General features: G+C 30.8%; 1 protein-coding gene across 1 annotated transcript; it reads left to right on the plus strand.

Moving 5' to 3' along the window:
• Nucleotides 1-266: 266 nt before the first annotated feature.
• LOC144851619 (F-box only protein 11-like) lies at nucleotides 267-27,949 on the plus strand. Its single transcript, XM_078709178.1, has 19 exons — nucleotides 267-513; nucleotides 1,686-1,795; nucleotides 5,346-5,424; nucleotides 6,831-6,978; nucleotides 7,369-7,498; nucleotides 7,879-8,089; nucleotides 8,653-8,759; nucleotides 16,166-16,274; nucleotides 17,063-17,169; nucleotides 17,559-17,696; nucleotides 18,188-18,405; nucleotides 18,884-19,064; nucleotides 19,533-19,655; nucleotides 19,798-19,960; nucleotides 20,871-21,014; nucleotides 22,493-22,711; nucleotides 22,989-23,097; nucleotides 23,324-23,422; nucleotides 24,981-27,949. The coding sequence occupies exons 1-19, from the start codon at nucleotides 378-380 to the stop codon at nucleotides 25,108-25,110; spliced, it is 2,661 nt and encodes an 886-aa protein (XP_078565304.1). The 5' UTR covers nucleotides 267-377; the 3' UTR covers nucleotides 25,111-27,949.
• Nucleotides 27,950-27,962: the final 13 nt, after the last annotated feature.

Here is a 27,962-nt window from a genome sequence, read left to right on the forward strand (position 1 = left end):
ATGATAAAATTGTATAAATATTCAAAACAATGTTTTATTTAAAATTCGTTTATATTGAAGAAATTAAGAACAAACTAAATACGCGTTTTGCTACGCTTGCAAAAAAGAATGAGATAGAACAGACCGACATCGTTACAACGTGATTCATGATTGGTCATTGAGACAACATTAAAGAGCATTGGTTTCTGTCGATAGTTTTTATTGGCTAATGTACTTACGCCTCCACTGTGGGTAATACAATCATTTCCTAAGCTTACACAGCAGCAGGCCTGTATGGTTTTTCTCTACGTAAATGAGATAAAGGGGTAGGCCTAGGGGAAATTACGCGACTTTTATAGGATAATATATGAATTGTTTTAATTTAGGGTATATTCATCATGTCAATGACTACAAGGAGAGGTACTGAACGCCCAGTTAGACGATCTAGCCGTTTAAATAAGGGTAAAAATACTGGTTCTTTGTCAGGAAGTAGCGCAACCTCAACAACATCGGCAGCAGCCACAGCAGCAGCAGGTTAGTACTCTTTGTTAGCACAATGTACCTGTGTCTCTTGTTCGTTGTGCCTAGCGTATCATTTTTGTGTGTAGCCTAGGCCTAGAGATTCCTATATTTAAGTGACGTGACGTGTATTGAAACAAGAGGTATTTAATAGTAATAGCCCTATTATTTTATCTGTTGATAATAAATATTATTATTAATACAATAAATAAGCCAAATAATTGTTTGTAGTTATTTAAAGTAACTGAGTATTTACTAAATTATTAATGTAACTGCATATTTAGGGTTACAATTAAATATTTATATGTATTATTACGCCTTATTATTAATTATAGAAGGGTAGGATGTCAGGCCTGAGTTGGAGAGAGTACACTAACCATACAGTACTTTCTGAATGATAATGTAATAGGCCTAGGCCTAGGCTACTTAGTCTTTTGTTGACTGCAAATTTTAGTAATAATAAATATTGTAAATGAAAAATGACTGTGGAGTTGAGTAAAGTAACAACTTTTTGTGCACCACCACTATTGCATCTTTAATATTAATATTTAATAATATTAGTTAAGCATTAAAATAATAAATATGAAAACTTTAGTCATGATTGAGAGTTCAATCCCTGATAATAATATTGATATCTTATGATAATATATTTTTTTTGTGCGTTACATTATAGTACTTTTTTAATCAAATAACTTATCTCCCATATTATATTAATATAATTTTTTTATTTATATTATTAATTAAAATGCTACAGTGATCTGTGACAGTTACTGTATATCAATGAATAATCACAAGAAAAATTTCTTGTAATTATTTTTTTTCAATTATGACATTTTGAGGAAGGAATAACAATAGATGATTGGCTATTTAAAATTTGTTACTATATTGCCATCTAGCTGGGTAAAGGATCCTAGTCGGTCAATAAAAATCTCGCTATTTGGTGTTCTGACACAGACTGTTCTGTTGGGCTCCCTCTGTGGATTACAACATAAGCGGTTGAGTCATATAGTTTTTAAAATATTTACTGTACAGTATAAAGAAGAGTAGTAACATTGCCCAGACAAATACATTTTTTTTATTACGATAATTGTCATTCAATATTAATCTTAAAATCCATTGTAATAATCGTAAAACTGTACAGACTTAGTATTATTTAACTATTTTTAATATTTCCTTTTTTTTCTCAGGACCGTCATCTGCCTCTAGGGCTAGGAATTGTATAAATGCAACAGAACACAGGAACCAGCCATACAGCCTGCGGAGGAAGTCGTCAACATCAAGTGTAGAATTAGAGAAAGTAAGTAAAATGGTTATTTGGGAGAGTTCCCATCTTACTGTATGGGGGATCCAGTTCGGGAGAGTTGGTGGCGCTGTATTCAAATAGTTACTGTTAAGCTCTGTCTACACTATCAAACTTTATGTGACAAAAAAATGTGATGTGGCCATACAGTACAGTATATAGACATGATATCACATATTATTATCATACTGTATTTAGACATATCACTACCATATTTGGGCACATCATACTTTTTTGTGAAACTAATTTGATAGTGTAGACATGGATTTACTCTAAAAGTGTTAAGCAACCTGGCACATTCTGTTGGCTGTTAATTATGTTCCCCAAGTTACCTAATCTCAGGTCTACTGTAGTGAACAATGGTCAGCTGACTGGGTGATTGTCCAGCCATACTGTCCTTTGTGATAAGTGTTAATTGTGGGACCCCCATTATTGTGCTAACTAGTACAAGAGACTTTTCAATTACTGTACTCTCTACTAATACTTATATTAATTGAAAGATTGTTGTTAAAAGTTCTTTAAAAAAAATACCATCCACATTCTTGCACATTAATGTGTTTGGGTACACAGTATTACTAAAGAAGAGTAAACTTAATAATTGTAATTTTACTCAGACTTAAGTTCCCTGGTACTATTACAGTAACCGCCTCTCTCACAGTCCTAAACAAATTGTTGTATGTGCAAGTCTAAACACAGCATCAATTGAAAAAAAAAATAGTCGGTCGTTCCGGCGGATATTTTACTTATTTATTAGCTGAATTTTTGTTCATGACATAACTAATAATAGTCATACCAATTGAAAGCGCAAAATCTAAATTTAAAAAATAGAGGGCGTTATAGTAAATTTACTCATGCATGTAATTTCAACTAAAAAATGACACTCTTCAATGTTTGATTGGTAGTAATGCACTGGTACTGTAGTATTCATTTCTACTAGCGTTTGCCTAAAGCTCTGTCTACACTGTCAAACTAATTTGACAAAAACAGTGTGATGTGCTCAAATATGGTAGTGCTATTCCCAAATATGGTAGTGATATGACATCATCATTTCCATACTGATGAGCACATCACATTTTGTTGGCACTTAAAATTTGATAGTTGAAGTTAGGCTCTTTAAGTAATTTATGCACATGTACAGTACTGTATGCACACATTTGCAACATATAGTGTACTACCTACATTACATAAAAGAGTACTTTTAATTGGGTGATTTTATATACAGTTAATTGTTTGCAGAGAAACATTACACTTAATTTTATTTATATTATTCTATAATTACAGTTGTATTATCATAATTGTACATTAGTGGCAGATAATTATTACTTATTCAAAAGGATAATACACACATGATTATTGTACTGTCTGGATAGCATTGAGGTTTTTAGAATTTATTATAGATTGCCTGAGTGTGTTCACCATATATTTAATATCATACCATACTTGAATTAGTTATGATTTTATAATTTAAATATGGCTTTGTAATTTAAATAGCAACAGACTGTTTAAAAAAAACATGCAAGCATTTTATTATAATTTGTTCAGTGTTTCGGAGAATGCTGTCAAATCACTGATCACCACTGATATTATCAACTGGTTTCACACTGAGTGTTGACCTGTGTGTTCAACCATGGGCAACAATGGGCCACATTATCAGAATATAAACATACAGTGTTGTATGTACTGTATTACTGTATGTAAAACTATAACAGCACACAGTTTTGGTGCAACAGTAATTTTAATAATAATAATAATAATAGATAGATTTATATAGCGCAAATAAACAATGTCTCTATGCGACAATAAAGAGAAGTGGAAAACAAAAGGAAGAGAACAAAAACAAAATATACAGTAGAGGCCTTCATTTTCAAATTCTAGTGTACTTTATACTAATTAATACTTATAAATGTAATATACTTCTTCATAAGACTTCAGGAGAGTATTCAGAGTTTAAATTATTAATATTATTAAATTTTACTAATTTTTTGGATTTGGATTGGTTGAGACATTTGTTGGCTTTTTACCACCATTAAAATTCTATTGTATCTATTTTTGTCATTTTTTTTGCTGGTCTATTTTTCAAGGAAAATAAAACAAAGAAAAAAATGTGAAAGAATGTTTCATTGACTCTACTATCTGAAGGAAAATTGTAATTTCTGAAATAATTTGTTTTATACAGTAAACCAACATTAATTAAATATTAATTAATTATCAAATTAGAAATCAGTTTTTGTAGTATCTACTTAAGGTTATTTACAGTATAGCCTTTTAAAAACCAAATTTTCACAGATAGTCAAAAAAGCCGAAACCATTGAGAAAGCATTGTTTTTAGTGTGTCTTAAGAAAGGGGTTAATTAAATACATACAAATTATGTACAGTACAAAATACTGTACACATTAAAACAAAAAACAGGATAGTACAGTAAAGGTAGTACAATCTACTGTATATATATTTATTAAATAATAAATTATGTCAATAAAAACCCTTAGAGAAAGTATTTCAAGATATGTATGCACTTTTGATCAGATTGTATACATAACTAGACTTACAATACCACCATGCTACAATATATGAGTATACAGTACACAGTACGTACAGTATTCATATCTCTTTAGTACATACCTACTCAGTAATTTGACATATGCTGTCTCATGAAAGTGATCGGCACTTAGAGGTCAAGGGTCACCTAGTGATTATTTTTACAGGAAGTTGTGGGTTCTGATTTCTACAGTAATGTCTACTGTCATTATATTTTTTCTGTCTCACTGAATTTTCTGAAAATATTCAAAAAATTGCTCTGTACTGTTATATTTATGAATTTATTAATAGTCAATTACAGTAATGTTGTTAATTACTGTATCTGATTTGATTTATTTAAGGATTTTATATTTAAATATTGATATTTTTTAATTTAACACTATCCCAGATTTTTAATAATAATTCCACATCTCGTACATTTTATACTCATTAATATTAAACTCATATTTTAATAATGAAACATCTAATAAAGGAACCTTAGTTTCTTGTGTTATTAATTCTGTTTGCACCAACAATTTTTCACTTATTACAGTACTTAAGTCTATTTTTTATGTTAATTATTGTAAACATTTTTAAAATATTTTTTAATTGACCACAGTATTTGTGATGGTATGAAATTTTTATTATTTAATAACGATTTAAATAGCATTTACAGATTATTATTGCCATTTTAAATATGTTTACATTTTACATTGATTTGTACAAGACTGCTTTTTCTGGAGGTTTTATGAAATAAATAAAAAAATAAATGCTAAAGAACAAATTGATTGATATAAATTAAATAATATATTATTATTATAATTAGAACGAATAATAGGAAATAATATTAGAATTATTAATATAAAGTTAATCTTATACAAATCTTTGACAACTGGTCAATTTGTTGTCTTGAAAAAAAAATATCTACTCTACTGGTTTTATTAGGAAAGTCATACTATACAGTACATAATATTACCCAATGTTTTATTTGTATATATTTGTATTAATAATGGTTTTTTTTATGTATTTCAGTGGTGTGCTCCAGTTAACCTCCAAACAAGGTCCAAACGTTCCAGATTAAACCACCAAAAAGATGTACACGGACACTGCTGTGAGTACTACTATTATTACTACAGTACATCCTAAAAAATTAATCTTCTGTTTGTTCTCGCAGTACTTTATAAATCATGATTAAGTAAATTTGCATTAATAAAAAGTAGGTGTTCTGCATTAATTTATGTTTGTAAACATTGTTATTGTTATTAGTAGGCCCGCAGTAACATGTGGCCGAGTACATGTGACCGACGTACATATTGAACAACTGTGAGTCATTTTAAGTTCAAATGGCTTTGTCTTCATTTACTGACATACTGTAGTTTAGTATAGAAGGCTAATAATACAGTACACACTTGGTAAATAAGTAAACCACACAACAGGCATTCGCTCAAGCGAGAAATATGACTTTTGAACAATAGTCCCAGGTGTGTGCAGTACTGTTAATAAAATAGACTGTTTTAATAATTGATAATGTAAACAAAAGCATTAATTAATAATATTCTTTGTTTATTTGTGTAGAATTAAATTATAATGATCATTAATTAAATTAATAACTAATTGTACAGTACTATTAATTTGTAATTTTATCTTTTTATGATAAATCGTTTATTAAAAAAAGTAGATATGAAATACAAAATTTCATAAACTAATTTGATGTAATCATATGTTTTGTGCCTTCCTTGCTTTTCATTATTAAGAAACTCAATCTCTTCTAATTATCCATCGTACAGTAACACTGCACACACCAATCATTTCAGGGATTTGTTTGAGCCGTTGTCGTCGTATCAATCAAGTTAATATTTAGCAAGTAGCACAATATGTTTAAGAGGACAGAGGAAGTCTTTGTTATTGACGATATTATTATTGAATGAAAAATAATATTTGATACTCTGTAGGAAAGGGAACATGGCTTAATTACATTTTGTTTTAAACTGGGCATGCTCAATGACTACAGAATCATGTTAAAATTATTGTACTCTGTAGTGACTGCAGTAACTACAATGGTTTAACTGCAGTAACAAATGTACAATGGTTTTACTACAATAACGTATGATTTTGTTTCAACTATGCAAATTTATCAGACAATCACTGCTGTAAATATTTTTTGGGTTAAATACAGTACTGTACAGTAAAATTCACTATTTGCATAAACATGTTAAAAAAGAGTATATAAACAAAAATACTGCAGTAACTGCAGCACAATAATTAAAGTCCCTAAATTATTTGAATGAAATGTACAGTACCGTAGAACATTTTGTTAACTGAATTTGAATGTTTATTTACTCAGCTGTTACTGATGGTGTATATATGTAATGGTTGAATACTGGGCAAGTTCACAACAGAACTTACTAGCCCATCATGTGTGTCATTTTGCTAGCCCTACAACTCAACTAAGAAAAGTACTTAGTATACATTATCTATGGCTGAGTACAATAAAAATAATATATTTTTTATTATCAGCTTCCAATACAGATGAAAACTTTCTACAGAACGATGTGCCAGATGAGATTCTTATCAAGATTTTTTCATACCTTCTGGAACGAGACCTGTGCATGTCGGCGTGCGTCTGTAAACGATTCAATGAATTAGTTAATGACATCACTATATGGTAAGATAATGAACATAAAGCTAAATGAAGGGGACACTTTTGGACACCCTAATGAAGGAGACACTTTTTGACACCCTAATGAAGGGGACACTTTTGGACATCCTGATGAAGGGGACACTTTTGGACACCCTAATGAAGGGGACACCTTTGGACACCCTAATGAAGGGGACACTTTTTGACACCCTAATGAAGGGGACACTTTTGGACACCCTAATTAAGGGGGGACTTTTTGACACCCTAATGAGGGAACACTTTTGGAAAACCTAATGAAGGGGACACTTTTGGAAAACCTAATGAATACTACTTGTGTAAATACAGGTCTGCCTGTTTGAAATATTTTTATAGATTGTCTCATTGTTTTATAAAAAATACTTTTTTTTTTTCTTGTAGGAAGCGGATGTACCAAAATGTGTATGAATTGTCACTACCACTATTAAGGCCAGCTCCAGCTAAATTTAAATTTGTACAGCCAGACAAAACGGATCATTTTAACATATGGAAAGAGAGCTTTAGAGTATTAGTAAGTGTCTCTTGTTTACTGTTTACATAGATTATGAATGTGCCAAGTAATTTCTTTCTTTCTTGTCTCAAGAAAATAATACAGTTTAATAATAACAATAATACTTGTTGGCAACATGGTGTATTGTTTCACACAAGTACAACCAGAATACCATCAGGACCAAATCTTAGTATAGATTTTTTTATGTGCACGGCCCCAGAGAAGAACAACCATGTGTTGATCTGGGACTCTGTGGTTAAATAAAGTTGAATTTATTGAATTGACTCCCTTTAATATGGTACTACTGTACTGCTAAATTTCATATACTGTACATGCCTTATATACGATTCTCATGGGATTATATTAGAATATTATATAATAATACTTTTGTTTTTATATAGTATAATGCAGTCCATGTTAGGCCAGGTTATTGTCACAAAGTATACAACTCGCCAGAAATGTTCAACGGTCGAGACATCCAGTATTGCGACACGATAGAAGAAGCCCTGTCTACGGTCGAAGGTCAAGATTACCCTCTTATTCTTGTTCATGAAGGTGTCTACAGTGGTGAATGGCTTTATATAGACAGTCCTGTGTGTATTATCGGAGCAGGTATGTTTTTCTTTTTCAGTGTTGTCCATTCACAAATGTACTGTACATTTACAAAAGATCTAAAACTAAATTCTTCAATCCTTAATTTCCGTGATAGATATTTTAGGTGAATTTTAATTTTCCCTTTTAATGCAATGTTAGATATTAGATATATAAGGATTTCTTGGTGTGATAATCCCTATTACAGCTCAAAGGAAGCTACACTGGGATTGTGTGCAGTGTGGACTAGAAACAGCAGTGGTCGTGTTCACCAATGACACTTAAGGCCAACTCAGACAGCGTCGTACGTTGATGCCCGACATGTTTAAAGTTCTTGCGATGACCTAAAACCTACTCCCGACACAATCTTAAGACAGCTTATCTTGTCGAGATTCAGGTAGCACTGTCGAGGCATTTCGTTGGGCCTCATCGTGCAACATTGTCTGAGTTGGCCTTTAGGCTAAGGGAAATACTTGACATTTTCTCCTTTCTCCATAACTGCTGTGGCATCAACAGGGCTAGAAAAACACATATTCTTCGTGAATCTTTTTTGATTAAGTCTCGTCTTGTCTTCTTTTTTGTAGCTATGGGAAATATTCCTGATAATGTTGTTGTTGAGAACTGCAAAGATTCCACATTTATATTTATTGACGGATGTGAAGATTCATATCTTGGTCACCTTAGCATTAGGGTAAGTTTTTAAGATTCATTTTTAGGAATCTGTAATTTTATAAACTTTAAAGAATCAGAAAGTTTACAAATAAACAGAAATTATTGAAAGTGGGCAAGTTGAGTGGCCAATCGGTTAAAGCTGCTTAATTTTGGTACTGGTACAAGGGCAAACAAAAGTTTAAAAAAAATGTTATACATTTGTAAAATTAAATTTTCACATGCATATTAAACCATAGGAGTCTCTTAAGCTCTGTGTACACTATCAAATTTTGTTTGAAAAAATATATCAATACCATATTTGTTTGTGTCGACAAAGCTTTAAGCTCTGTCTACACCATGACAAAAATGTGATGTGCCCATGGACATGACGACATCATATCACTACCATATTTGGGAATATTTCTACCATATTTGGGCATATCACTACCATATTTGGGCATATCACACTTATTTTTTGTCATTGAACTAGTTTGATAGTGTGGACAGAGGTTTTATTGCATTTATACTTATTTGTAACCGATTAAGAAACTATAGTAGTGCAATGCTGTGCAGTGACTAAATGAAACAAGTAGAATGTTGATTTCCTAATGACAACCAATACAAGGCTTGCACAGGAATCTACACAGCCTCTGGAGACCTCTTGGCTTTGGCAAAAGCCTAGCAGGATCCTTCTGTGCCAGGATGCTATTCATAAAACTCGGCTGCGCTTTACGCAAAGTCGCTGTTTGTGTTGGATCGGTACTTTGCCGATTTCAAAATATTTTTACACAGTTTGTTTGGAAAAATGTTGTATTGGTGAAAGCTTTATGTTGATTCAAAACAATTGGGGTTTTTCTGAGTACAATGCACATTTTTATAATTTTTAACATTTAAACAAGTTTAGTTGTTATAGAAATCTTTTTTTTAACACCATCTGAAGTACAATCAGCCCTCTTGGTGACCCATCGTATTCAGAGGAATTTACCTTAGCTAAAATGTATTTATTATTTATTTCATTTTTTAATTCAGTTTATTCAATTTTACAGACACAAAAAATGCTTATTAAGCTGAAAACGAATTCGGGTTTTGAGACATAAAACGCATTTTTTTAAATTCAAAATAATTTTCTACCATGTGATACAATGACTCGGCATGATTGTTTGCTTATTTATATTTTCCATTTTAAGATTTATTAAAACTGAGAGAAGTGGGTACAATATATGGAAAAATGTTTTTAATTTACCTTCAAATTGGAATCACTAGAAATCCACACTTTCAATTCAGACGTCAAGTAATTCATTAAATGTCAAATAATCTATTAAATGTCAAATACATATTACGGACAAAAGTTTAAACCGCATTATATTTTGTAAGGACTATAAAGAATATTTTTTTTAATGAGATTATATATTTATACTTTTTCCACATAAGTACTGAAGTATTTCAATCAACTATCAGATTTTAAGATTGGTTATTTTGGCCGATTCTAAAGTTCAAATTGTTAATTGGATATAAAGAGAATATTGTGATTTATAGACATCTATCTATCTCAGTACAAGATATTTTTATTTAATAAGCATTGAACAATTATATAAATTTGTCCAAGTGCTTAACTATAAATAATATTGTAATGTACATGAATGCTACTATGAGTGAACTTAGGTCCACTCAAAACAAATAATGAAAATGTTAACAATGAATGGAATGGTACAAATAATTTCATGAGGTGAAGGATTAAATATTTTCTAAATTTTTGTAAATCTAAAATCACTGAATTAAATTACATCATAAATTGTTTGTAAATATATTTTTTCAATTACACAGTCCATGTATTGTTAATTATTTACTACTATTCACAGTACATTTTTTTGTCCATATTCTCATACAGTAAAAAAATGAAATTAATATTTTCTGATGTTTGATTAGTTCGTGGCATTTAGGTAGTATGATAAGGAAAGCGTTTATTTCCATGTGTCCTAAAGTAATACTTTCACCTCTAATTGCTACAGAAAATTCAGGGGTCAGATATCAAACAAAACACTTGCATGGCTAACTGCTGTCATTTTGTGCCTTTTAACCGAGCACATAATGTAAGTTATCTGGTAAAATGCATTCTAATGTATTTTATAGTGTTAAAAGATATTGAATTTGGAAAAAAATGTACAAAAAAAAGTTATACTGTACAGTATTCTAAGGTCAATTTACACAGATGAGCTGTAAGCTGAAAACTATGTAGCTTGTCCCACATAGAATCTGTACTACTATATCCTAAATGGGAACTAAACCACTAAACGTTGTGTTTGAATGGTCATAAGGAATAATATAGATTCTGTATTTTTATTACCGTTACCGCTCCTCGTCTGTGTAAATTGGCTTTTATTGCAATTTTAATGTTTAAGAAACCCACACAAAATGTTAAACAACATGTTTGATGTTTTATTTTACTTTTAGTTTAGACATTTAAAAATCATACACAAAAACAAGCCCTAAATTTCATACTTTAAAAAATAAAATTGCTACACACACAAACAGATGAGAATATCACTATTTGTTGTCAGCAGCATTTAGTATGAAACCTACTCTGCCCCGTCATGAAAGAACGACTCAACTGCATAAACCAAAGTTTTGAGATAATCAACAAAACGTGTTATTGTTTTAGCCCTTCTTATGTGTAGATAATATTATTTTGATTTTCACACCTTTTAGTAGTACATATAAGTACTCTTTATTGTGTAGAAAGTTTTATTAAATTTACTGACTCTAATTTTAGATATGTCAGTTTTACTGTTTTTTCATAACATTCTTGGTCAATCATACACAAGAAAATCCCGAAAGACTGACTCAACTGCATTTGTCATGAAAGAATCAACTCAACTACAAAATGTATTTTCAAGAAAGTACTAATTTAACGTAAAAATATATAAAAAACATTTTATATTATTTAATAATTTGATAATAAGACTTTAGTTCATATAATACTTAGTTATATAGTGATTTTTTAAATGATTTATGTTCCTAGGCCAATTCTGTCTACGTCATATAAGGTACCCAAAGCCCATTGTCTGCCTGTGCGTTTTTTGGCTTGGTATAAGCTAAGCCTAAGACTAATTGGGGTTTTTGCTTATAAAGAATGAATTTATTTGTGATATTATTTCATTAGAGGAAAAGGAACAAGAAGATATGTTATTCAAAATAATGACACCTTTTAAGGCATGATATTTAATTCATTCATTTTTTAAATTATTTTTGTCTGGACACTACCGTCGTTATATTGCTAGCAATAAAATTTCCCACTTTTCTGTATATATTTAGTGTGTACATATATTTGTATCTAAAAATAAGTTTAAAATACAGTATTGTTTTTCATGTTTCTTGTATTTTTAATTTTTAGTTTTAAGTAATAATTTAAGAGGGAGAATATTGAATAATAGCATAATGGTGTTCACATACAGTAGTCTCTCCGGGGTATTTAATTCTGAATATTCGAAAAATATAATTAATACTCTAATAATAACTAAACAAGTTTAAGTAAGTATTGAATAAAATAAATATTGACAATTATTAGTAGGGCAGTACCAAATTATTTAATGTTTAAAACAACAACATTTGAGTACACAGCTTGCTGTGCAGTAAACACCATTGTTGTGCACTTGAATGGGTTTCCTATGACATAATAGGTGTTAATATGTCAATTGAGTGAGTCTTTCATGACATTTGCAGTTGAGTTAGTCTTTGATGACAATAGTAACACACACTTGCAATTGAGTGGTATTTTGAATTTTAAATTTCATATTTCTAGTAAAAATTTTGAATATCTGAATATACCACAAGGTGTATTATTCCCTAAATAGCCCAAAAAGCTAAAAAAGTGATTTTTGAAAAATGTGTCAGTTGAGTCGTTCTTTCATGACAGGGCAGTACTAGTGTGCTACCTACATCATACTGTACAGTAGATTTTATTAATTTACGTAACCACTCTGTGTTTTATATTTCTCCTCCTTTGTCGGCGGCCTCCTTTGAATCACTGTACACACTAACAACGTCTCTTTCCATTAAATGTTTCACACTATTGATTGAATACTTCCAATGCGCATACTTTGCATTATAACACTGAATATATTCTAAATCTGTCTTATTATGCCTGTCTAAATTGTCTTGTTGCTATCGGCTCACTATCTATAAATACTCTTTAAGTATTAAACTAATATGTGCAATAAGGCTCTGTCTACACTATCAAACTTTATGTGACAAAATGTGATGTGCCCATATATGGACATGATGATGTCACATCACTACCATATTTGAGCGTATCACTACCATATTGTCTTGTTGCTATCGGCTCACTATCTATATATACTCTTTAAGTATTAAACTAATATGTGCAATAAGGCTCTGTCTACACTATCAAACTTTATGTGACAAAATAAATGTGATGTGCCCATATATGGACATGATGATGTCACATCACTACCATATTTGAGCGTATCACTACCATATTGTCTTGTTGCTATCGACTCACTATAAATACTCTTTAAGTATTAAACTAAATATGTGCAATAACACCCTTAAATGTTGCAGGTATAGTTTAGTCTATGCTAACTGTATCAATCATACTGTGTGTATGACAATTGTAGTGTAAAGTAAGGAAATTTTATTATGCTGGTTTCCAAAAAGTAGATGTTATTGTTAATGCAACATTTTTTTGTACATCAACAATGCAATGAAAGAATAAAAAATCACAATATAGAAAAAGTTCATCGGATTTCAATTAAACGTATAAAAATAATCATTTTTTAAGACAATTTTGAGATACCAATAAAAGTAAGGATTTTTCTAAAAATGAAGAAATACACAGTAAAATTCTTTTAAATGGACACCTTCGGGACCGTATTGTTTTATACTGCAGTACAGTAGTTACATTTTGTTTAATTTTATTTACCAACCTTTTTTTCTTTTTTTTTTAACCAATTTTTTTGCAGTTGCTACAATACAATACCTCATAAATCTCTACATTGGAACTATAAATTAGTGCTTCCTAATTAAATAATATTTATATTATTATAAATATTATAAGTATACATTCTTGTTGCGCAATTATTTATTGCAGAAGATTAAATTTGACATCTCTTACAGCAGATATTAATTTAAATTTATTAAGCCTTATTCGCAGTGAACTATACTGTATTATATTTGGAACAAAGAATACATTCTTCTTCAATGTGTTGTTTTACATTGAAATCAATTACTATCTCTATCCATTCATGTTGCACTAAAAATACACATACACATTAAGTATCGTACTACAACTTTATCAAAGCTATTGTAAACAAAATCACAAACAAAAATTTAGACAGGTTTGTGAACATTCATCAGTATAATGTTGATGTTTATATATTTATATCACATTCCACAAACAATGTTGACTCAATGCAATATGGACTTAGTGTTATACCTCTCAGTTACTATTCTGCCTTCTCTCCCACGGGTCAAGTTATCAATCATGTCGGTGGTGCCCACTAATATGTGCTATTTCGTCTGTCCACCGTGTGAGCTAAAATACCAGGGTAAACCGCCCCCCGGGTTTCGTTTATAGTCCTTATTTAAGAAGACTCGTTCTACGTCCTCTCTCAATCACTTTCTGCATTTTTTGCCAAGTACTATATCACTCAGGTTTCTGATCACTTAATTTATTTTTCCTTAGTTAAATGTGGGGGTTGTATTAAATCAATCAGGATTACTGTATTTAATGGGCTAATCAAATTCAAAGTATTGTTAGTCCGCTGTATTTATAGAGTATACATTTATAATGTTTATGAATGCAATAGGACAAATAATTTCATGAGGTAAAAGATGAAAATATGACATATTTTATCTTATTTGCCATATTGCACGATTATATTATTGTTCCCTTTTATAATGCTCATCTGCATAAATTGTCCCGATTTATTACACACTTTCATACACCCATACGCGAATCTTAGAAAATCTTGGGATAACGTATACATAGTTAAGCGCTATTTCATTACTGTGATTGGTCAGTTTAATACCAAGGCAATTACACATGCTCAGTAACAACTCATGCTATAGGAAGTGCAGTTATTTTAACATGATCCACAATCGTCCAATCAAATGACAAGAATCTACACATTAGTTGTGTTATTAAAGTATGGACAATTCTGTATATTTTTATTCGTTAGCTCTGTCTACACTGTATGTGACCAAAAATGTGATGTGCCCATATGATGATGTCATATCACTACCATATTTGGGCATATTACTACCATATTTGGACCCATCACACTAGTTTTAGAACAAAATCTCTGTTGGAACTGCTATTTTTATTATTTATTTTTTTATTTTAGTGTCTCTAAACTTGAATAAACAAACTGCTAATAACATTCATACTATTCTGAAATTAACAACACTCTGTAAATCTGTTTATTACTTTCTCTGGAAGTCCTGAGCTTCCTATAAAATTATTAGGCATCCACGTTGCTTTTTCCTAAATTATAAACCGTTCGTGTCTTTTCCTGAAAAGCACAGTCCAAGCTTTCCATCCCAACCATGTATGTTTATCTTGGCCTTTGCTGCGAGTTCTGTAATTATTTCTGTAATGGCTGGATTCTAGATAGTGATACAGTATTGTTATAGATACAAATACACATCTTTCCAGATTTGTTTATGTTTTTGCTCATACAATTATCTTTGATTTTTCGATTTTCATCATACTGTACCAAAAATTTGAATTCCTGTAATTTCAAACTGTTATACTGTATAGTATAGTATACATTTATTATATAATGGATTCTAGATAGTGATACAGTATTGCTATAGTTACAAATAAACATCTTTCCAGATTTGTTTATGTTTTTGCTCATACAATTATCTTTGATTTTTCGATTTTCATCATACTGTACCAAAAATTTGAATTCCCGTAATTTCAACTGTTATTATATAATGACACATAATATACACAACTTAGGACTTATTGATATTAAGCCTATAAATGCATCAGGCCATAGGATCAATGTTTTTAATAAATGTCTGTAAAATTATCTTTTATCACAACGATCACTTATAATTTGTCAAAGTGATGAATACAAATGTAGTTATTATTAATGTTTGTTGACATGAAGTAATTAGTTTATACTATACATTACTTCTGTTTTAACTTTGTTTAAATAACTGTAATCATTAATAATAGTTGTTTGACTATAATAAACAAAATTGCAACAAAGTAAGTTTGTTTATTGTTGATCTGATAATGTACATATCAACAAAACAGTCAATCTGTTTTATAAAGTCAACTGTCCCAATACCGGAGACTCTCTGAAAACTGGAGAAAAAATAATGTGCCTATACCTAAGAGTGTTCGATATTGGGAGATTTGTTTTTGTAAATGTTTACAGTCTAAAAATATTGTTGTATTTACTTTTTTTTTTTCAGTTTACTCCCGATCCAAATTCAAGTTCACATCATAAAAACTCTTGCATAGAAATTGGAACAAATTGCTGGCCAACAATAGATGGCTGTGCCGTACAGAGTAAATCACAAGGTATTTATATCTACTGTATTATGCAAATTCTGTGATACAGCATCACATGTGTAACACATGTAAAGCCTGCATCATAATTCCTAACTTAGCCTTGAACCTAACCTTCCATGATACAGACATCACATGTAACACATGAGATGCTGTATTACAGAATTCGCCTAGATTACTATACCATGGAGTATTGTCATACTGGAAGATACAACACATTTTGTATTTTTGTAATTTTAATCATGATTTAAGGCAAAATATCATTATCTTTTACAAGTTAGCTATTACAAAATTAAATGTTAATGTTTAATGTTTTGTACATTTTAAAATTATCTTCATATACAGTTAAATTATCCAGTGGAATATTGCTGTATGTAATCAATAATTATCCATGACCATACAAATTGAATGCCATATCAAGTTCCACATATAAATTGCCATTAAACATTTATAATATCTTCTTCTAGCTATTGATTTTTTTAACAGTAAAATGTCGCTCACAAGAAATTGGGAAACTAAATTTTTTCTTTTAAAAAAATGAATGAAAATATCGTGTACTAATATTAAATTATTATTATTTATATTGTATTAATAATATACTATAATAGTATGGTAAAATCCAATATGTATACAGTACCTCAAATAATCTAGGTAGGTAGGTAGGAATGGTAGGGGATTCCCCTAGAGATTATAGTCTAATTTCTCACAGCACTTTACTCAATGATGGCCTACTCGACCTCAATTGACTTTATACTGGTTATCACTGTATAATAAATTTGTATCGTTTTTTCCCCTCTCAGTTGGCTGTGCTGTAAGTGTAAATGGTAAAGGTGCAGCACCTGTTATCAAGAACTGTATAATCAACAAATGCGAAAATGTTGGTCTGTACATAAATGACCATGCGCAGGTAAGACTCCGCCGTCTTTACCCCAAATACTGTAGAACCCCCGTTAAGGGGAACCTCCGGGACCCAGCAACATGGGTGTTTTATCCTTATAAATTTAAGGGGGAAATGTCCCTTAAAAGCGTTCTCCCCTGAATGGGGGCCAGCTGTTAAAAGGTGTCCCATTAATAGGGATGTCCCAAAGGGGAGGAGTTCTACTATACTATTCCCTCCCCAGCCCCCCCCCCCCCCTCTTTATTCACGAGTTAAAATGTATGAATTTTATTTACCTGTAACATTCTTGTAAAACCACACTCACTCAACCACACACACAAATACATTATTTTTATATTTAGGTTTTTATATATTTATAAATATTTTGATAATCTTGATAATTTTGTTTAATTCCAAAGGGAACGTATGTTGACAACGAAATAAGTAACAATGCATTAGCTGGTGTGTGGGTCAAGAATTACGCAAATCCAATCATTAGAAGATGTCACGTGCACGACGGCCGAGACGTGGGTGTTTTTACGTTCGATAACGGACTAGTAAGTACTGATAATAGCCTTTTTATTAAATGAAACATTGAATAATGTATTAATTAAAGATTCAAAGATTCAAATTTTATTCTCATCCATTTCTGGAAATTCCATTGCTTGCATTAAAAATTACAAAATAATAATTGAAATTACATTACTATAAACATATTTGATATATAAAAACAATAAAAAGCATTAACTATTTACAGTATATTTCATTTATAATTTTCATTGTTTGTAATTTTTGTTGAAAAGTTTAATGGCTTGTAGAAGGAAGGAGAATGATATTCAATTCAATATTTATAGTTATTGTAATTAAAATGTTAACATTAATAATAATATTGATTTTATTTAAAATACCATCCCCACCTCTTTAACATAACAACACACAATATGATAATATAATAAATCCAGTATTTAATATTATTTTATCATATCAATATTCAAATGCATTAGTCTCATAAAATTAGCATATTAATAGCATTTAATTATTTTCGCAGGGTTACTTCGACAAATGTGACATTCACGACAACCGAATCGCAGGATTCGAGGTGAAAGCGGGGGCTAATCCAACGGTGGTGCATTGTGAGATCCATCACGGACAGACGGGTGGAATATACGTACACGAGAACGGCCGCGGCGAGTTCATCGATAATAAAATTCACAGTAACACATTTGCGGGAGTGTGGATAACTTCCAACAGTGATCCAACTATAAGGTAATGGATTCTGTTGTGTGATTTAAAACTGGTATAGATAGCTCAATAGTAAGCAAGCAAAACTTCTTCCTTGGGCTAGTGTATTATAAGCACCAATTCAGCTCACTTGGCAATCCCACGACATTCTACCTATTCAGCTTTTTATAAGCCTGTAGAATTTTATTTTGTCTGATACTACTAAAGACTACAACTCGGGCTATTATTTATAGAACTTATTTAAAGCCTTGAAGATCTATGAGAAAACCCAGGGGTATTTTTTCATTTCTAAAGACCTGTCTACACTATCAAACAAAATGACAACAAAACGTGATGTTCCCATGTATATGGACACGATGATGTCATATCACTATTATTTTTGGGCATATCACTACCATATTTGGGTGCATCACACTTTTTTGTCAAACTAGTTTTATAGTGTAGACAGAGCTTTAAATATATGATTTATATCATGAACCTTTATATGCATTTCTTTTTATAGGGGTAATGAAATTTTCAACGGCCATCAAGGGGGAGTGTATATATTCGGAGAAGGACGAGGACTTATAGAGAACAATAATATTCATAGTAACGCGCTTGCTGGCATACAGATCCGAACGAATAGTAACCCAATCATTCGCGGTAATAGAATTCATGACGGGCAACATGGCGGAATTTATGTGGTAAGTTCCCGATTTAGTTTCTACAATCGCTTTTAGCGTGAAACCACACAGTATGAGAAAAGAGTTTCTGTTAGGCATTGGCCGTATTGTTAGAAATTAGAATATATTACTCCAGAAAAGTGACTCCTTAATAGACATGTCCCATGAATAGCAGTGCTTCTAATGTACATCAAATTTGCTTCTTTTTATAAAATTTAAATTTTTTATGGTATTTTTATAAACTTATTCTCCAAATATTTTGTGAATTAAGTGTACAATATATTGATACTGTGGAACAATAATAGTTATGTAAATTATATTTATAATACAATCTTTCAACATTTAAGAATTTTGTATGTGATACATACAGCTATGTATAGCTTTTGATGTGACCTGTATATTTGTGTACAGTTACTTTGTAACCTAATCTTGTTGGCTTTACATAATATTTATTAATACCAAATTAATATACTAATATCTTATTTTTAGCATGAAAAAGGTAAAGGACTAATCATAGAAAATGAAGTGTACAGTAACACACTAGCTGGGGTATGGGTAACAACAGGGAGCTGTCCTGAGCTAAGACGTAACCGAATACATAGCGGTAAACAGGTAAGGTGGAATTATGTACCTTTTAACACACATGACTGATCATCATTTTAACGGCTGAAATTCTTTTAACAAAAAAAAAAGAAAAATTTGTAAAAAAAAAAATCCAAAAATTAATAGGCCCCTATATTGTTTTCTTTAACAGGTTGGTGTTTATTTCTATGACAACGGGCATGGAACGTTAGAAGACAACGATATATTCAATCACATGTATTCAGGGGTGCAGATTAGGACTGGTAGTAACCCATTAATCAGGAGGAACAAGATTTGGGGAGGGCAAAATGGGGGTATTCTTGTGTACAACGGGGGTAAGTTATATATTTTTGGTCTTTGATTACGTTAAATGTTATAACCTGGACCCTGTAACAGTAAAATTCACCGAGTTGGTTTCTAAATAGAGGTTTTACCATCAAGACATGCATTTGTGTCATCTGATATTATGTGCTGTATTAGATTTCACGCTTCACTGGTTATTGGGTTCAAACACAGGTTATAAACCTTGACCCTTTTAACCGCAACTTTCACAGTTAATTTGAAGTTTCACACTCGCCCGTCAAGGATTTGTCCCACTTTAACTCTACCCAGTTGAATCATCAATAAATTTACTCTAAAAAAAAATCTTTTCTTTGTTTATTTTGAAAAAACTAAGTAAATATCTTAATCTACGGTTGCAGTGCATTATTCCCTGGCGTGTGCGCACACATGCACTACATGTTAGTGTGTCACAAAATGTTACACTTACTTTTACTAAAGCTCTGTCTACACTATCAAACTTTATGTGACAAAAAATGTGATGTGCCCATATATGGACATAATGATGTCATATCGCTACCATATTTGGAAATATCACAATTTTCTGTCAAACTAGTTTGATAGTGTAAACATGGCTTTATAAAAAATACCTTTTGTTGACTATAAACCACAAATACTTTTAAAATATTTTTTATTAAAGCACTGTCTACACTATCAAACTTTATGTGACAAAAAAAATGTGATGTGCCCATATATGGACACGATGATGTCATATCACTACCATATTTAGGCACATCACACTTTTCAAACTAGTTTGATAGTGTAGACAGATCCCTCTCTTCTTAATAGAGATGTGATATGAATAGGTTTTGCCTATAATGTTAACAATATATTGTCCCTTGTTTTGAGAGAGAGTGTTCCTAAGTAGTTATTATTTTCAATTCATCTGTATTGTGTTTCTCTTAGGAATGGGAGTACTAGAATATAATGAGATATTTGACAATGCTATGGCCGGTGTATGGATCAAAACGGATAGTAACCCGCACTTACGATACAATAAGATTCATGACGGCCTTGATGGGGGAATTTGCATCTTTAACGGGGGTAGAGGTAAGTTGATTGGTTTTGTGTGTCGTTTTTAAAAAGTTATGAAAGTTTATTATGTTTATGCCAGACTTCTCAAACATCACAATTGAACAAATTTACAAACAACATTGTATAATAGAAGATTAAATATCATTAACGAATATTATCAAAATGTTGATCTTATATCTTATCTTATATTATCCAACTTGTTCCCCGATACGTTCCATCTTGTCACCTTCGCTCCTCTAACCAATCCTCTATGTTCCGTGTTTCCAGACTTTGACTTGATCTCTGTCTACACTATCAAACTACTTTGACAAAAAAATGTGATGTGCCCATGTATGGTAGTGATATGCCCAAATATGGTAGTGATATGACATCATCATGTCCATATATGAGCACATCACATTTTTTTGTCACATAAAGTTTGATATTGTAAACAGAGTTTTACTGTGGACTCTCCTTTTTTTTTGTTGCTTCATTTCTTTGGAACAAACTCCTACCTTTGACTAATTTAAAACTTATTAAAACAAAAATTAAAACTTAAATTATTTTAAAATTATTCTGTAAATTTTACGATATAATTCATTGGGATTTTTTTGGGAAATTGGAGGAATATTAATATTTGATTACAGTATTTTTGTTATTGAATGTAGAGCCATTTAAAATGGTTGTAAACAAACAGTAATTCTAAAGCGCACACACGCCTATTCATAGTGGAATTTAAACCGTCGTCAGCACAGCTGGGATTAGTTTCCCCTTCATATTACCAATCCTTGCGTTCAATCATCTGTGACTCCCTCGCTGCGACTGAAGACATTACTAATGTTTAAATCCTCGGTGAACATTGTGAAAGTTTGCGTTAAGCTTCTGCTCAAAATGAAAGTGATCTGAAGTAACGATGATTGAGTTTTCAGTGTCAGTTTTTATGTGAATTCTCTGAAAAGAAAAAAGTATTATTTGATAATCATTTGCCAAAATTAAATATTTACAATGTTAAGTTCTGTCTACACTATCCAACTAGTGTGATGTGCCCAAATATGGTAGTGATATCCTCTAATATGGTAGTGATATTCCCAAATATGGTAGTAATATTCCCAAATATGGTAGTGATATGACATCATTGTGTCCATATGGGCACATTACATTTTTTTGTCACATAAAGTTTGATAGTGTAGACACAATTTAATAAATGTTCTTTATCTACTGCACATAGCTTTAAATGGTAGATTTTTTTTAAAAATATTTGTTAAAGTGATTGACAGCGAGTTGAATACAATTCAAGTTCACTTTTATTTAACAATTGCATGCCTCTTTAAGCTCTGTCTACACTATCAAAGTTTATGTGACAAAAAAATGTCATATCACTACCATATTTGGGCATGTCAAACTTGTTTGATAGTGTAGACAAAGCTTTACCAGGGAAGAATGACATTTTTTCCTGCTCTTACCAAATAAATCCCAGAAAAAATTTAGCACAAACATTTTTTAATATCCTTCAGGTGTGTTGGAATATAACGACATATTCAGAAATACACAAGCAGGTGTGTTAATAAGTTCTCAGAGTCATCCAAAGTTAAAACGTAACCGCATCTACGATGGCCTTGCTGCGGGAATCGAGATTACGAACAACGCCACTGCCACGCTTGAAGCTAATCACGTGTTTAACAATAAATTTGCAGGGATATGCCTAGCAACGGGCGTACAACCAGATATGAAAGGTTTGTACAAAATAACTTAAACCTATAATTAAGTTCAATCAAACTGGGAAATTCATTTAGTTGTGGTATACAAAAATTCATAAAATATGTTTATAAAGTACACAAACATACAAGCAAGGATCATTTTAAAAATATAATAAACAAATCGAAAAAATCAAAGAACAATATACAGTATGTATCCAGTGAAAAAAAACTTGTATTTCAAAGATATTATGTCATATTTTTTGTTTCATTATTATTATTGTATTAAGTTATGTGATTTTTTTTGGTCATTTAGATAACAAAGTGTACAGTAACAAAAATGCAATAGAAAAAGCTGTGCGCTGTGGGAGATGCCTTTACAAAATTTCTAGCTATACAAGTTATCCAATGCATGATTTCTACAGGTGAGTTCAAAGGTTAACAATTTAAGGTTAAAGGTTAACAAGTGTTTAGATTACTGACCCCTGTTTGTATCCTTAAGAGACCCAAGATAATTTTTTTTAATTGCAAAATAATGCCACAAATATGATTAAGTTTCAAAATAAATGTTTGTTTTTTTTCCCTCAATATATGATCAAGATAAGTTGATAATGATATATTAATATTTTTAACACATTTAATATATTTTAGGTGTAAAACATGTAACACGACAGAACGCAATGCAATTTGCGTCAACTGTATCAAGCGCTGCCACGCCGGACATGACGTTGAATTCGTCACGCATGACAGGTATGTGTCCCATTTCCATGCTTTTTTTCTCTTAAACTTTGTCAACGTGAGTGTGTCTCCCGTGTGTGCATGCTACGTGTGACTAAGCGCGTGTGACATGCTTATCAGATGCTTGTTACTTTAAATCACAACAGGTGAAATTCTGTGTACACATTGTAACACAGTTTACAGATGTCTATTTAAGGGTGAATAGTGTTCAGACATAAGCTCTGTCTACACTATCAAACTTTATGTGATGTGCCCATATATGGACATGATGATGTCATATCACTACCATATTTGGGCACATCACAATGTAGCACAGTTTATATAGATGTTCAGACTAAGGGGATGTGTAAAGCTCTGTCTACACTATCAAACTAGTTTGACAACAAAAATTTGATGTGCCCAAATATGGTAGTGATATTCCCAAATATGGTAGTGATATTCCCAAATATGGTAGTGATATGACATCATCATGTCCATATATGGGATTTAGAAGGAGAAATAATCTTCATGGAATCTCTCAAATTGTAACCATTATCCCCATAACAATATATTTCTCTGTAAACAAATAATCTTATTTTCAACTACAAATAAAAAAAATATAAATGCTTTAACTCAAAATTGATATGTTCACCTTTCCATGAAGCACACTATTAAATATTTTGTATTCAAATATTGGTTTCTTTATTTCCATTTTAAATAAATAGTTTTGGGCATTGATGTAAAAAATAATGTTGATTTTGATGTTGTTTTTCACAAGTACTGAAACATGAACTAAATATAGTAAAACAAAAAGGAAAGAAATTTAAATCATGATTACAGGGAACATATCTAAAATTAGTGACAGACTTGTGTTAATGTTGAATGACTGATATCCCACACTCTCTTCTTGCACTTAAATTTGACCTGGTGACCTGGAAGTGAATTGTCAAACAGGAACCATGAATCATCAGTGATAATAAACTTGTTCAACCTAATATAAAACAGGTTCAAGTACAGTCTGTATAAGTCTATACAAGCCTATATAATAATATAAAAAAACGTCGTCTACACTATCAGTTTGACAAAAAAATGTGATGTGTTCATATATGGACATATGTCATATTACTACCATATTTGGGCATATCACACCTTTTTTTGTCAAACTAGTTTGTGTTGAAAAAACTTAGTTAATAATGCACTAATAATTATCGTAGTGTGTTCATTTCCATATATACTACAGTTTAACCTTTAATTACTTAATGCTGTTAAATTCTAAATACACAACTCCTCAATCGTTGACATTTTTTTGTCACATAAAGTTTGATAATGTAGACAGAGCTTTAAAGACAAAATAGTAGTTTATACAGTTCTTTTAAATTTGCACTGAAAAATTAAGCAGAATAATTTTGGCTGCTTTTTGAATGTTCATTTTAACATAATATAGTCATCATTTCTTCAGTGTCTGTGGCACAGATATTATCAGTCTGCAGCCCACATGCAATCTTTTTTCCAAACTGCGTTTTATTAACAAAATAATTCACATTTTCCTGTGTTCGTCGTCATATGACATCTCTCTCTTTCTCACTTTCAGATTCTTCTGTGACTGTGGCGCCGGGACTCTTTCACTTCAATGCCAGCTCGCCGGTGAACCGACTAAGGATACCGACACGTTATATGATTCAGCAGCCCCGATCGAGTCGCACACCTTGATGGTTAATTAAAGCTAGCGCCCTCTATTTGAAGGCTTTTATTTATTGTGAATACATTTTTAATCTTATTAGTTTTAACAATTTTTTTGTAATGTGGAATTTGTCAATATAAAAAAAATGTAAAATCCAGCTGCCTAAAAGATCTGTAAAAGGTGTTCAATGGGCATAACTGTAAAATATTTAAAATAATTATTTTTTAATATGTTTTAGGTAGTAAATTGACCAATGTACTGGTCAACAAAGTGAATTATAGATTATGCATGCCATGTTAGGGAGGGATTTCTATGTGGATAAATGCTATACAATATAGCACCTCCTTTTGAGGGATAATGTTCTCGAACAAGGGGTAATGTATCTTTTAACACTATGGCGAACCCCTATTCAGGGGACACCTATTAAGGGACCACTTTGTTGGCTCCCAAAGATGTCCTGTTAATAAGAGTTTCACTCTTTTTTTTCCCACTATTCTTATTAATTATGTCCATTTCTTTGCTTGCTCTTAAAGCATTTGCAAAAAAAATATTTTTATATTAACTGAAGAGTAGACTGATTTATTGAGAGTTGGAATGCTGGATCAATTATTAGTAATTATAGGTTGATTTTTATAGGATTTGTTCTAGCATTTTAAAATGTCATCTAAGTGGTCAATTTTACTCTGTGTATAATATAACAAGAAAATTTAAGTTATTGAATTACATTATTATGTATTTATTAAGAACTAGGTAATTTAAACTGAATGCTAAACTAGATATAATTAGAAATTGAATGCAGGCTAATCGGTATACAACATATAAGCAACAATGAATACAGACTTAGTGATGTTGACCCAACTAACATTACATACCCTTACATACCCATGGACACTGTCCCACAAATTCTTAATACAGTATACAGTATAAACAACACTATTTTGTTGGTTTATCACATTATATTCATTCCTATTTTAAGTAAAATGACTAAATAAGTCTTGGATAAAACTGTGACATATATCCAAGGACACAGAGCTATATTGACAGTGACAATAAATATGTCATTAACATAGAAAAACTGTAATCTTTGGTGACAAATAATGGTCCAAATAATTTTGCACAGATAAAATATGCAAATCAAAATGCATGTAGTCTAGATTCTAGACTGAAATTAATAAAATGATAAATATTTTGGCACATGTGGACCAGAACCGTACTGGAACAGGTATGAAAGACCCTTTATACAGAGAAAGTATTCATTTAATTGTGTACATTTATTGTATTTAATTCTGCCATAATTGCTACAATAAACACATGTAGTAGAGATATTTGGGGAATTAAATAATGTATTGTTTGAAATTTGTATGCGGAATTTCCATTAAATTAAATTTATTAAAAATAGTAATAATTTAGATAAGCAGACCATTTACAACAGTACATTTAATTTATATAGAATCCTTATTAGGTATTATTTCAAAAATTGCAAGAGAAGATTTGAAAAAAAAAAATGTTTTATTCTATAAGCACTGAGCTTCCTATATCCTCCCCCTTGTTATTTCTCTTTCAATTCCCTTTAGTCTTCCACAGATATTCCTTAACTTCACTTCTCTCTGTCCTAGCAAATATTTTGTCTCCAATATTCCAGCAATTCAGCTTTTGACGATATATGTTTAAGTTTAAATAGTTATTACCCATAATTATTGTTTTAAAAGTAAATTTAAGCAGGTTTTTTTTTTTTTAGGATAGCAAAAAATACGGTGCGAACATAATATGTACATTGAGTACTCATTCCCTCCCCATCTAAACTTTCTGCAAATATTTCTCTTTCGTACGTAAATAATTTCAGCTCATATTCAAGTTTTTGTTTTATGAACCAAAAAATGTTGGCATTATCTCCGCCTTCGTGTATGATATTTCAACGAATTGGCTTTAAGCTGTGTCGTAGTGCTATTAGGTAAAAGTTTGTTTTTAATATAATTTTTTGTTTTAGTATGTGCTCTTAGATATGCCTGGTGCTTGATGGATCAAAAAATAAATTTAAAATGTAAAATTAAAGCTAGCATGCCATACTAATCAAGGATAAAATTATAAATCCCTCAACCTTTAAACAAAAATATTTTGCTAAATAGTATTTTTTAATAATATTTATGAAACGTATAGATGAAGAAAAACTTTTAGTCGAGTACTTTTAATTAATGTTATTATAGACGTGATGTCTAATTAAGCGATACATTTGATAGATGAATTATTTTATTTGTTTGGAAAATATAAATTGCAATAATATTGCATAAAATGATTTTTTTTCATAATTATACTAAAAATGGAATTTGTATCAAATATACTTGGCTAATTTAAAGGTATTTTTGTTGTATAATTGTTTTATAATTTCAATTTACTTGTAAAACAAAGATAAGATAGACAGGTATTCATTAATAATTTATGGGAATTATGAACGATGTTCATAAAAAAAAACTTTCCTAGGTAATGTGTAGTGTACAGTCGTAGATACATTTCTTTTTATTTGTTTTTATATAATAATTGTACAAATTTGTTTGTCGTAGAATTCCCGTTCTATCTAAAAAATGCTTATATAAGTTGTAATTATAATTTTAATGCTAATTAGCATTGTTTAATCAAACTAATTGGTTTAAAAAAACAATATTTTGATATGGTAATGTTTAAATGTTGTATGGAAGAGTTATTTTGTTATAACAATGTTGTTACTGCTCGATACCAATGAGTATTGGCTTTTAATTTTGCAATTTTGGTCCACTAGATGGTATTGTTTTTTTTTTTATTATTATTTTTTCAACGTAACTGTTAATTTTACAATTTGAGTTTAATCTCATGGATGGATTGTACAGTAAACACAAAACACTGTATATAATAATGTCT

Source organism: Antedon bifida, chromosome 9 (genome assembly GCF_963402885.1).
Source record: "Antedon bifida chromosome 9, ecAntBifi1.1, whole genome shotgun sequence".
In the NCBI taxonomy this organism is placed as follows: Eukaryota; Metazoa; Echinodermata; class Crinoidea; order Comatulida; family Antedonidae; genus Antedon; species Antedon bifida.

What these genes read in the sequence shown, in the direction of transcription:
- LOC144851619 (XM_078709178.1), top strand. Translation starts at nt 378, where the DNA reads ATGTCAATGACTACAAGGAGAGGTACTGAACGCCCAGTTAGACGATCT. An exon ending in CGTACAGAGTAAATCACAAG is followed by an intron (nt 16,275 to 17,062) that starts GTATTTATATCT and finishes TTCCCCTCTCAG; the next exon opens with TTGGCTGTGCTGTAAGTGTA. An exon ending in AACAGTGATCCAACTATAAG is followed by an intron (nt 18,406 to 18,883) that starts GTAATGGATTCT and finishes TTCTTTTTATAG; the next exon opens with GGGTAATGAAATTTTCAACG.